Genomic DNA, 13,213 nt, shown 5'->3' with positions numbered 1-13,213 from the left:
CACTGACGTCAATAAATATATGTACAAAAGGAAGATGAAATTGAAGAAGAGTTCAGAGCCAACCAGGGCTACGTAGCGGTCCCCAATCCACACAGCACCATCAGAGGTCCACTTGGGCTTGTGGGGTTGAACTCAGTCATGTTAGAGGCATCTCTAGATTGCTGTAGAAAGGTGTGTTTCCTAGCATTTGAAGTGTGTGCCGGTTATGTGTCGTCTCCGTGGAGTATTCGTTTTGCTTTCTATCTGCTTGTGGCACTTGGACAACTTCACGTCAATCGTACTGTTTCAGTTGCCGGCCAGGCGGAGGCTCTGTGCCGCCGAGCATTTTAGTTACAACCGGAAGTTAGTAAAGCGCTGTCGGTTTCAATACAACTGCCTGTCAATCACTCACTTCGCAGCATCCTTAAACCCTGCTCCGTGGGATGCTAGGGGCGGAGGGTGTAGTCACTGGTACTGCAGAACTTACACCAGAGCTTTGGCCAGGACACTCCATTTAAGAAATTAATTCAGAGCCGGGCAGTGGTGGCGCACACCTTTAATCCCAACACTGGGGAGGCTGAGGCAGGTGGATTGCTCTGTAGGCCAGCCTGGTCTACAGAGTGAGTTCCAGGACAGCCAAGGTTACATAATGAAACCTTGTCTAAAAAAAAAGGACAGAAAAGAAAAAAAGAAAGAAAGAAAGAAAGGAGGGAAGGGGTAAATTTAGGTCTAGAGAGATGCTCAGTGGCTGAAAGGGCTTGCTTTCATGAGCTCAGTCCTCAAGACCCACATGGTGAGAGGAAAGACAGACTCCCACAAGTTGTCCTGAGCACCACACATGTGCTATCATATGTCCACGCACACTACACACACACACACACACACACACACACACACACACACACACACAATCACTCAATCGGTAAATAAATAAATAAGTAATTAGTGTGATTTTAAAGCATCCAGATGTACTGAAAAGAAAGTTGAGAAATACTCGTGGGGTCAGAGAGATGGCTCGGCTGTTAGGAGCACCTGCTGCCCTTGCAGAGGACAGGGTCTGATCCACAGTGTGCATGTGACGGCTCACCACCATGTGACTCCAGTCCTGGGAATCCGGATCGTCCTTCTGTGGGCATTGCACACACATACATACAGACAGAACACCTGCAGACAGAACACACACAAAATAATCAAATAATTTTTTAAAATATTTGTGATTTAAAAAAAAGAAAGAGTAGGCGGGGTACAGTGGTGTACACCTGTAATCCCAGCACTTGGGGGAGTGAAAACAGGAATTTCAAGGTCACCTTCAGCTACATGAGAAGTTAGAGGCTAGCCTTGGGTACAAGAGACCCTGTCTCAAAAGATCTCAACCTCTAGAAAAGTGGTGTTAACTCTGCAACCTAGCTATGAGATTTGGTTATGGGTTTGTTTGTTTTCCCTGGATTTTGTCACTAATAGAATTGATGAAGAGAAGAACAAAAGGAAATGTCTGTTATTCCACTTTGAGCAAATGCTATGAACTTGTCGCCCGGGGAACTCACGGGGTTTCAAAGTGATCATGGCAGTTGGGTGATTGTACATTTTGTTAATACCAATCTAGAAGCTGCTGTAGTTCCAAGACCCGCCGCTAGGTGGCTGTGTAATCCCCGCTAAGGTACACGTTGCTCGATGTGATTCTTTCTGTGGTTTTAACAATGTAATTGGTTTCTTTGTATTCCTATTGGTTTTCTGTATTAGCTTGTTTTGTGCATTTGAAGCTTCCTGTAGAAGGGTTCTGTGAGCTTTGACAAACTGCCGCAAGGGGGCGACGTTGTTTGAAGACAGGGGAGAAGCTAACGTTTACTGGAAAACACTTGGTGGCTGGGGATATGGTTCAGTCTGTGCTTACCACTCAAGCATGAGGACCTGAGTTGATTCCTAGAACTCCTGTAAAAAGTGGCATAGTGACAGACACCTGTAACGGTGTCACGGGAGCGGAGTCAGGAGGATTCCCAAGGCTCACTGGCAGCTAGCCTAGCCTACTGGTTGGGCCCCAGGCCAATGGGAGACCCTGTCACAAAGTAGGGCCTGGCGGTGGTAGTCCACCACTTTAATCCCAGCACTTGGGAGACAGAGGAAGGTGGATCTCCGCGTTCAAGGCCAGCCTGGTGTACAGAGCCAGGTCCAGGACAGTCAGGGCTACATAGAAACCCTGTCTCAAAAAAAAAACCAAAAACACAAAGTAGACAGCTCCTGAGGAACAGTGCTTGAGGTTGGTCTCTGGTGTCCACATATGCCCGAACACACTCCGTTTTTATTAATTAAAAAGGCTACTTAGGAAGTACCTTGGGCTTTAGGGGCCAAGTAGCCGCTGACACACAACTGTCTCTCCGTGGTTGCTGTCCTTTTCTTTCTGTCGCTGTGATGAACATTCTGGCCTAAGGCAGCCTGAGAGGAGCAAGGGCTTGCCCTTCCCCGGTCACAGCCCATCACTGAGGAGAGTCAGGGCAGGAGCTGAAGCAGAGATCGGAGGAGCGCTGCTGACTGGCTCTCTCTGGCTTGTCTCTCCTAGCTCTCTTACACAGTTCAGATTCACCTGCCTCCGATAGTGATGCCAGCAGTGGCCGAGGCCCTCCCCGTCAATCGTCTGTGAGACAGTTCCTCACAGGCATGGCCATTCTTCAGCTGAGGTACTCAGGTGACTCTGGATTGTGTCGAGTTGACACTAAGAACTAACCAGGAAAATGGCCATGGGACAGTAACCAGGTTTAAACAGCTGTGCTGCCCTAGCATGGGTGAAGCCGGGGTTCAGTCCTCGGCAGAGGAGAATGGCCCTGGTCCAATAAGCTTTATTTATAAAGCCACCAGTGGCCAGGGTTTGGGCCCCAGGCTGGAGCTTCCCACGTCCAGTTGAGGAGTCAGCATGCCTAATGTTAACCAACCATGTGAAGTGTTTGTTGTTTGGTTCAGGCATCTTGGTTTTCTGGGATTGTGTTCAGCTAATCCCTGCAGGCTCTAGTTGAATGCATTAGGCAGCTCAGGATGGCGTCGTTGGCCAGCTACCAACACATGAAGCATGATCACGGTCTTCAGAGAGCACGCCCTGAGAAAGTGAGCACGGGTTACGTGTACAACTCTTTGCCCGGCTTTGGAGTCAGCCTGGCTTGGAGCCAGGCCTGCTGAGTGCTGGATGGTGACCGTGAATGAGTTATGTAGGCTCAGGACCCCACTCACTTGCATAGTAGTGCTCAGAACAGAGCTAGTAAGGGCTCCTACCTTGTGGGGTGTTGCCAGCAAGGACAAGACCACCCTGTAGTGTGCCTGGCGTGGCTCCTACCATCCAGGACCAACCTGAAACTCTGAACCGCTGTTAGCTCACTTGCTTAAACAATCGTCGTCGTAGTGCTGGGGAAATGCCTCACTAAGAGCTCAGCTCCTAGATGTCACATGAAAATGTCAGCCGTGGTGCACCGCTGTGATCCCAGCACTGGGTTGGCAGGGACAGGTGGATCCCTGGGGCTCGGTGGCCAGCCTGGCCCAGTTTGTGAACTCCAGGCCAGTGAGAGACCCTGTCTCAAAGGAGGTGGACAGCGTTCCTAGGAGGTTCACCCCAGGTTGTCCTTAGACACACACACACACACACACACACACACACACACACACACACACACAGCACGTACACAGCAGTGCACATGGAAACACTACCCTGGAGAGCAAGCTGCTTGCTTGGTGACCGCTGCCTCCACTAATCTGGACCTGGATATCACATCCGCTTAGCTGTTTGCAATTTCACTCTCCCCATTCATCTTTCAGCAAATACAAATAAAAAAAAAAACCAAAACATCAAGCAGCTGGATTCTGTAACTTCTTCCCAAGCAGAGAACACAGCTGGCAGTAAGGAAAAATTAAGCCTTGTGCAATAAACACACCCCTATTAATAAAAATCTGCAAGGACTATCCTCGGTGTATCCGTCACGTGGGGGCGGGGGCCTCTCACAGATGCAGCCTGGCACTGACCTGTTGGAAATGTGTTAGCAAGTCTGTGACAACGCTCAGTTCAATCAAAATCCAGAAGGATGCAAAGTCATGCAGCGGTCGGCTTCCAACTGGGCTATGAAAGAGGCTGGAGAGACGGCTCAGCAGTCTCTCTTCCAGAGGACCTGGGTTCAATTCCCAGCACACCCACCAGGCAGCTCACAGGAAATCCAGTCCTCTCTTTTGGCCTCCACAGACACCTGCATTGGCACGCACATACTCTCTCTCTCACTCACTCACTCACACACACACACACACACACACACACACACACACTCACACTCACACACATGTGTGTAAAATTAGAAATGAAATCATTTTTAAAAAACAATTATAAGAAAGCCAGGTATAGTGGTACATGCCCTTGATCCCAGCACTAAGGAGGCAGAGGCAGGCAGATCTCTGTGAGTTAGGGGCCAGCCTGGTCTACATAGTGAGTTTCAGGACAGTCAGGACTACATAGACCCTGTCTCAGGAAAAAAAAAAGCTGTAAGGAGTGGAATTGCAGATCCTATTCAGGACATTTAAATGGCTCTTTTCAAAAATCACCCTTCCCCCTCCTCCTTCTGGGTTTTCTAGGGGTGGGGCTGTGCCGGCACTCATGATGATGACTGGGGTTTGGGTAACAAAGAGAATCCCAAGGGCTGCTGGGAGCTGCGGTGAGGAGGGGGCCAGCCTCCTGCCTTGCTATAAGCCGTTTTCTGGTGTGTGCTTCTGGGGGGATCCTTGTTGATCCTTGTTGTCGTTTTTTAACCTGCCTGTTCTTATGGAAACTCACCTTGTGTTGACAGGGGACGCCCCCTTCCAGTGCTGGCTCTGTAGTGCCAAGTTCAAAATCAGCTCGGACTTGAAAAGGCACATGCGTGTGCACTCGGGGGAGAAGCCTTTCAAGTGCGAGTTCTGCAATGTCCGCTGTACCATGAAGGGGAACCTCAAGTCGCACATCCGCATCAAGCACAGCGGGAATAACTTCAAGTGTCCGCACTGCGACTTCCTGGGTGACAGCAAGTCCACCCTGCGGAAGCACAGCCGCCTGCACCAGTCGGAGCACCCGGAGAAGTGCCCGGAGTGCAGCTACTCCTGTTCCAGCAAGGCCGCGCTGCGCGTGCACGAGCGCATCCATTGCACGGAGCGCCCGTTCAAGTGTAACTACTGCAGCTTCGACACCAAGCAGCCCAGTAACCTGAGCAAGCACATGAAGAAGTTCCACGCCGACATGCTCAAGACCGAGGCCCCGGAGAGGAAGGACACCGGCAGGCAGAGCAGCCGGCAGGTGACCAAGCTGGATGCCAAGAAGACGTTCCACTGTGACATCTGTGAGGCCTCGTTCATGCGGGAGGACTCCCTCCGCAGCCACAAGAGGCAGCACAGTGAGTACCACGACAGTAAGAACTCCGATGTGACTGTCGTGCAGCTTCACCTTGACGCCAGCAAGCAGCCGGCTGCGCCCCTCACCGTGGGGCATCTCCAGGTCCCCCTCCAGTCCAGCCAGGTGTCTCAGTTCAGCGAGGGGAGGGTCAAGATCATCGTGGGGCATCAGGTACCTCAGGCGAACACCATCGTCCAAGCGGCCGCCGCTGCTGTCAACATTGTGCCCCCCACCCTGGTAGCCCAGACCCCCGAGGAGCTCCCGGGGAACGGCCGGCTGCAGATCCTACGCCAGGTCAGTCTAATCACCCCTCCTCAGCCCCCCGGGTGTCCTGGAGAAGCAGGTACCCTGAGTCAGCCGACTGTTCTGCTGACCACCCATGAACAGGCGGCGGGGGCCACCCTACAACAGACTCTGATCCCCACCACCCCAGCCGGGACCCAGGAAGGCACGGGAAACCAGACATTCATTGCCAGTTCGGGTATCACGTGCTCGGACTTCGAAGGCCTTAACGCGCTGATTCAGGAGGGCACTGCGGAAGTGACAGTGGTGAGCGATGGAGGCCAGAGCATCGCCGTGGCCACCACGGCACCGCCCATATTCCCCTCTCAACAAGAACTGCCCAAGCAGACTTACTCCATCATCCACGGGGCGGCACACCCTGCCCTGCTCTGCCCGGCTGATTCCATACCCGATTAGTGCTTCAGATACATTCTGGAGTGGGGGGGGGGGCGCTGTCAGAGAAACGACAAGAGGAATGTTGTAAGAGGCTCCTGGTCCCTTGTAATAAATTGTATTTTATACGGTTTATGTACTTTTTTAATAGGGAAACAGCGTGGAGGCCAACCTAATTCCTCCTTCAAGCCGTTCCTCTGTCTTAAGTTCCCAAGGCTGGTTCCAATAGGAGTTGGAATTCACGGCATTAGGGACTGGACGTGTTTGTTTGTTTACAGTTTGACTTTCCATGTTCCAGATTTGATTTTCCAACTGGAATAAAGGTGTTTGGGTTTGGGGTTTCTCTTGCATTCAGTTTGTACAGTAGATGGTACTTCTTAGCTTTTCTGGAGTCCCTTTCCAGAATTACACACACAGAGAGAGACAGAGAGACAGAGTCTGGAGTACTTGTGTGCTACATAGATTTCTATTTGTCCCTCCATAGATCCAAATCTATGACGGACCATTTTCTAGCGAGAGTGTTGGAGATGAACATCCTAAAGGAACAGTGCCCTACCACCCTGTTAAAATCTACTGAGGAGTGATATTCTGTTACAGTTCAAGATATGATTAGGGAGGGGGAAAGGTTGTGAAGTTTATTTTGTAAAGATTTATTTTGTGTGTATGTGTGTGTGTGTGTGTGTGTGTGTGTGTGTGTGTGTGCATGCGCGCACATGAGTGCAGGTACCCAGAGAGGCCAGAGAGGGCGTCAGATGCCCCTGGAGCTGGAGTTATCAGTGGTTATGAGCTGGCTTGGGTTCTGGGAAACAAACTTGGATCCCCACAAGAGCAGCATACACACTCTTGACTGTGTATCCATCCCCCCAGCCCTTTAACTACTCTGTAACCAGAGGGAACTTGGAACAGCAGGGCTTGGGGGTTGGGGTCTTCTCATGACTACTTCCCCCCTTCACAGCTATGTCTAATACATTGGATATCTAAAGTGACCCAAACTTCCTCATCCTTAGTTTTGTTTTAGACACAAGGTCTCACTCTGTAGCGCAGGCTGGCCTCAAATTCAAGACCCAGAAGGATTAGCCTTCTGCCTCCTCAGATTACAGGCCTCCTGGGATTACAAGCCTTCACGCTGCTCACAACATGTGGCTTGCATCCAGCTGTTATTTGAAACTTCAGACCTCATGACGGTTCTGACATTTCTGTTTATGTGTAAATAGGGTGTAGGAGCCTAGTAAGGTTTGACAGAGTTTCCTAAAATGTAGTTTCTTAAACGTCCATCTCTGCTCAGGGTCTAAATGAGAGAAGCACTACCTTGTTGAGAAGCAGGAGCCACACTGAGAGAAATCCAAACTTCCCTTTGGACTTGAAATGGCATTTGGTCATTAGGTGGCGCCAAAGAGCAAGCCAGAATGACCAAAGATGTTAAAAGTCTAGGAATGTTGTCTCAGGTTCCAGTGTCTGCCAGGACCGACAGATAAGGAAAGGTCAGTCACTATTAGGGAAAACAAAAACAAAAAAAAAGGCATTTTAGAGCCGGGTGGTGGTGGCACACGACTTTAATCCCAGCACTTGGGAGGCAGAGGCAGGTGGATCTCTGTGAGTTCGAGGCCAGCGTGGTGTACAGAGTGAATTCCAGGACATAGAGTGAGAGCTAGAGCTACACAGAGAAACCCTGTCTCAAAAAAACCAAAAAAAGGCATCTTGGAGTGGGACTGCTTAGTCACATCTTGGCCAAAACTGCCTACTTTCTTCCTTCAGTAACATGAATTCATTTAATAAAAGTGGTCGTGCAATCATCTCACTTTTATATGAAGAGATGATTTGTTTTGAGTAATAAACTGGGAAAACACAAAACAGTGGTGTTTGAAACCTTCCGGTTATGGGCTGAGTCAGTAGTGTGCTGGCCTAACATGGGGAAGGTCTGGGCTCCATCATCCCCACACCCACCCCATGGTGCATGCTTGTGATCTCAGAGGTCTGGAGTTAAAAGCAAGAGGATCAGAAGTTCAAGGTTAACCTGAAGCATGTAGCAAGTTGAAGGCCAAGCTGGGGGTGAGGGACGGGACAACACACCCTTAAATTCGAAGTTGGAGTCTCCCAGAGAGCCCTGCCTTAGAGTTGGGTTTGTCTTGCTCCTTCGTTTTCTCGGGCCCTTGCTAGCTGACCAATTCTTACTACTTCTGGGTCTCCGCTCTTGGCCAGAAATTCTCTATTTTCATATGGGCAATAATAACGACTTACTTATTTTAATGTGTGTAAAACACAGGAAATCCCACAGCATACAAGATTAGGAATCCATTGGCCTGCTTCCCTCACATTCACACCTCTAACTTTTTTTTCTTTTTTCTTTTTGGTTTTTTCGAGACAGGGTTTCTCTGTGTGGCTTTGGAGCCTGTCCTGGATCTTGCTTTGTAGGCCAGGCTGGGCTGGAACTCACAGAGATCCACCTAGCTCTGCCTCCCCAATGCTGGGATTAAAGGTGTGTGCCACCACCACCTGGCCACACCTGTAAAGTTAAATGTCATCTCCTAATATCCAGCTACCTTGCTATCGGGGTAAGGAGTTGTTTGGAGGAAATAAAATCCAGGGGCTAAAGCCATGTTCCCTATCTTTTTGTGGGGGAGTTGTTGTTGTTGTTATTTATTTATTTATCATGTATACAGTATTCTACCTGCATGTATGCCTGCAGGCCAGAAGAGGGCACCAGATCTCACTACAGATGGTTGCTGGGAATTGAACTCAGGACTTCTGGAAGAGCAAGCAGTGTTCTTAACCACTGAGCCATCTCTCCAGCCCCCATGTTCCCTAGTTTTTAAGTAGTTCAAATTTGGGAAGGGATGTTTTGTTTCTGCTCTCTAATGTTAATGGTTTGGGTCTGAGAATGTGACTTGGAGAGTGTGTGGGGTTTGTAATTATTTATTTTGTGTGTGTAAATGAGGCAGAGCTCTTCTTTGGTCCCAACTGCCCGGTCCCAAATAATCACACAAAAGTTTGTATTAACTACAAAATGTTCAGCCTAAAATAGCTCAGGTTTATTACTAACTAGCTCTTACAACTTAAATTAACCCATTTCTATTAATCTGTATTTTGCCACACGGCTCATGGTTGTACCTGTCCTCTATCATCTTCCTTCCCCAGCAGCTGGCTCGTCTCCCTCCGACTCCACCTTCTTCTCTTTGTATTTTCAGTTTGGCGTTCCCACCCGGCCTTATTCTGCCTTGCTATAGCCCAATTCAGCTTTATTATCAACCAATGAGAGTGATACATATTCACAGCGTACAGAAGGATTATCCCACAGCAGTGTGTATGTAGGTGGGGGTGCTTCCCATGTGTCACAGCACCCAGTAGTGGCCAGAGGACAATTTGCAGCTCTGGCCCTCCAACTTAGGGAAAAATCCAATTCAAGTTATCAAGCTAGGCGGCAGATGCCCTAACCTACCACGCCATCTCACCAGGCCTGGTTTTGCTTTTGTTTATTTTTTTTTTCCGAGACAGGGTTTCTCTATGTAGCTTTGGTGCCTGTCCTGGATCTCGCTCTGTGGACCAGGCTGGCCTCGAACTCACAGAAATCCACCTGGCTCTGCCTCCCAAGTGCTGGGATTAAAGGTGTGCACCACCGCCATCCAGCTCTTTTTTTTTTTCTTAAATATTTATTTGCTTTTATTTCATGTGTACGTGTTTTGACTGCATGCACAACTGTGCACCATGTGCATGCAGTACCTGTGGAGACCAGAAGAGGGCGGCACTGGATGCCCTGGACCTGGAGCTATTGACGGTTGTAAGCCACCATGTGATGTTAGAAACTAAACTGAGGTCCCCTGCAAGAACAGTAAGAGCTCTCAGCCTCTGAGCCGCCTCTCCAACCCCCAAATCTGACTTCTTTACCAAAGTATTTCTAGCGTGCCTGGCACAGTGTACGTGCCCACTAAAATTAGACAGCTCACCACGATTATTTCTCTGTTTTACAACAGATGCAGAAAGTATTATAGTGCAAGGAGAGGAAGGGTTGATGGTCCACAGCAAGAATGGGAACTAATGTCCTGAATTAGTTACTATTTGTTGGTCCCTTCCACACATTTTTCTCTTCATTAAAATCAAATATTTTTAGCCAGGCAGTAGTGGCACACGCCTTTAATCCTAGCACTCAGGAGGTAGAGGCAGGCGGGTCTACAGAGGGAGTTCCAGGGCTGCACAGAGAAATTCTGTCTCAAAAACAAACAAAAAGGCATGTGTTTGTTTTGCCTGCATGTATGTTTATGCACCACGTGCATGCAGTGCCCATGGAGGTCAGAAGAGGACCCCTGGAACTGGAGTTACAGACAGTTGTGAGCCACCATGTGGGTGCTGGGAACTGAACTCCGATCCTCTGAAAGAGCAGCCAGTGCTCTAACCACTGAGCCAACTCTCCAGTCAGATACATTTCCTCTTAACATTTAAGAAAAAAACAAAACATTTCACAGATGAAGAACCTGGGGCTCAGGAAAGTTAAGGAAGAGCTGGGAGCATAGCTCAGTGGTAGAGCCCTCGCCTAGAATGTGTAAGGTCCTGGGTTCAATTCCCAGCATCACACACACACAATGGGAGCCAAATTCTGGAAATATAAGTACAAGTAAAATGTGTTTTCAAGCCATGCCTAGCCCACAATGAACTTCTGTAGGTGGTAACTCTTTCCATCCTTCTAGGCATGACCACTCCTCTGCCTCTGCTGTCCTGTCAAGACGTCCATGTTCTGTCAGGCCAGGAGTGATGATGTCACCTCCCCAAATCAGGCAAGGGGCCTGCCTTGGTATATGTCTAGATTCTAAGTGGGGCACCTTAGTCTGTTTAGGTACGATATAGTAAAGTGCCATAGACTGGTTAGCTTCCAAACAACAGAAAATCATTTCTTATAAGTCTAGAGACCAGGAGGTCAGGCTGAAGCAAGCCCCAGGGCAGATGCAGGCATGTGGGAAAGATTGTTTGCTCACAGACACATCTTCCAACTTTGTCCTCACCCGGTGTTTCTCAAGTCTCTTCTTTACTTTGAATGATATTTTAAATTATTTCTTGAAAATTCCATGCACTTTTACAATGTGCCTTGAGCATACCCACTGCCCCTGGGGTCTCCTTTAGAAGGACACTAATCCATTCAGTAGGGCCCCACCCCCACGACCTAATCACTTTCCTTCTCAAGGTATGATTTTGAAGGAAAACAAACATTCCTACCTCAGCTGACAGGACAGAGGAGGACAGGGCAATTTAATCAAGTCCAGCCGACCACACAAAGCCCCTCATACCTGCTCCCCACTTTTCCCCTTGTTAGCTAAGGATATGCCTTCTAGTCTCTTAAAAGGCTGTGCTGTATGGGGGAAGGGGGCAGAGACGGTGTTTTTTGTGTTTCTTTATTTTTGAGACAAGGTCTCTGGTAGCTGAGGTTGGCTTTGGATTCTCTAAGTAGCCAAGGATAGCCTTGAACTCATGATCCCCACTGCCTCCATCTCCTGGGTTGGAGATTCCATGCTGGGGATGGAACCCTGGGCTTTGGGCATGCTAGGCAAGCACTCTACCAACTGAGCTACATCACCAGCCCGGGCAGTCGCTTTTTAAAATTATTTATTTATTTATTATTTTGTGGGAGTGTGGGGTACATGCATGCCACAGTGTGCATGTGGAGGTCAGAGGACACCTCTGTGGGGTTGGTTCTCTCCTGAGGGTTTTCTGACGATTGAACTCTGTGTCAGACTTGGGGGTAAAGACTTTTACAAAGCCCCTCCACTAGTTCCTTTTTCATTTAAAATAACGTGTGGACGAGAATGTGAACTAATAAAGCCAACGTGACACTCTGGGGACCTTGTTAAAAAGCAGATTCTGATCTCTGTGCTTCTTATGTTTGAATCACCTGGGGAGCTGGTGATTCAGTGCAGATTCAGGGTATGGAGAAGCAAGCGTATATCCATGGACCAAGAAACCCGTGCAGGAATGTATGTACTTGCCTTGCTCATAATTACCAAGCTGGAGAGCGCCCTTTGGCAGGGCAAGGCGCACAGTGTGGTGTGTTCACACACTGGATTATGGGGGGAATGAAAACAGACTCAGCTGCCTGTGGCAACATGTTGAATCACAGACTACCAGATTCCAGGGAAGGAAAAACACTCAATGAGGGAGGCAAGACTGTGCAGAATATTGTTTAGGTGATGAAATGTGTAAGTAAAGCTTACCAAAAAAAAAAAAAAAAAAAAAAAACGGCGGTAGTGGAAGAGGCTGGCAGAGGAGGGGGAAGCTGATGGGTTGGCTGAATCCAAGCATGCGCCACACCTCAAGTGGGAGCGAATCTCAAAGGTGGTTTGGTTTGGGTTGTTGTTTGTTTGGAGGCAGGGGTCGCCCTGAAGTGGCATAGTTATCATCTTTACATGTCAGTCAAATTTTCTTGTTTGAAAACTTTAAAGTTTTTTGAAAAACTTAAGGCCTGAAGAGATGGCTCTTGCAGAGGACCTGAGTTCAGCTGCCAACACCCATAGTGTGCTGCTCCTGCTGCCTGTAACTTCAGCCCCAGCAGAACCTGACACGTTCTCCTGGCCTCCAGGGAACCTGCATTCCTGTGCATACACCCCCACACAGACATACAGACGTCTACACACAACTAAAATAAACATTTTTAAATTTTTAAAAAACATTTTTTTCTGTGTGTAGATGTTCTCTCTCTCTCTTTCTGTGTGTGTGTGTGTGTGTGTGTGTGTGTGTGTGTGTGTGTGTGTGTGTGTGTGCATCACGTGCATTCAGTGCCTAAGGAGGACAGAATAGAGCATCATTCCCTACAACTGGAGTCACAGATGGTGTGAGCAGCCATGTGGTTTCTGAGACTCGAACATGGGTCCTCTGGAAGAGTAGCCAGTGCTCTTAACTGCTGAGCCATCTTTCCAGTCACCCCAACCTTAAAAAAAAAAATAAACAAAAACCACCTTTTTAAAAACTTAGACGATTGTGAAAAGATTTATACCAATAAGTCAGTCACTCAATCACAACTTCACTACACTTTTTTCCCCCTGTTCTCATCCCCAGGGACAAGTCACAGGCCACCTCTCAGGCCCCTCCTTCATTTCTAAGTGTGTGTGCAAAATCTGTGTTCTGCTTCCTGCACTGTTGTGTGTGTTTATACGTGTATGCTTCCTGTCCTTTGGATGTCTGCATTTGATACAT

General features: G+C 48.5%; 1 protein-coding gene across 3 annotated transcripts in view; it reads left to right on the top strand.

Moving 5' to 3' along the window:
• The window catches only part of Zfp64 (ZFP64 zinc finger protein), a 67,728-nt gene that overhangs the window by 28,856 nt on the left and 25,659 nt on the right, over positions 1-13,213 (top strand). Inside the window, exon 6 of one of the 3 annotated variants that reach the window (XM_052723958.1) lies at positions 4,788-6,390. The exons of the other annotated variants lie outside the window; for them this stretch is intronic. Within the exon in view, the coding sequence (XP_052579918.1) occupies positions 4,788-6,064 (1,277 nt within the window). The 3' untranslated portion in view covers positions 6,065-6,390. Of the gene's footprint in view, positions 1-4,787; positions 6,391-13,213 lie in introns of those variants that run through there. 3 annotated transcript variants of the gene reach the window in all.

Source organism: Peromyscus californicus, unplaced genomic scaffold, assembly GCF_007827085.1.
Source record: "Peromyscus californicus insignis strain IS unplaced genomic scaffold, ASM782708v3 Scaffold_7__1_contigs__length_154581171, whole genome shotgun sequence".
NCBI lineage: Eukaryota > Metazoa > Chordata > Mammalia > Rodentia > Cricetidae > Peromyscus > Peromyscus californicus.
The sequence above is the reverse complement of the archived record's forward strand: the minus strand, read 5'-3'. Positions and strand labels throughout refer to the sequence as shown.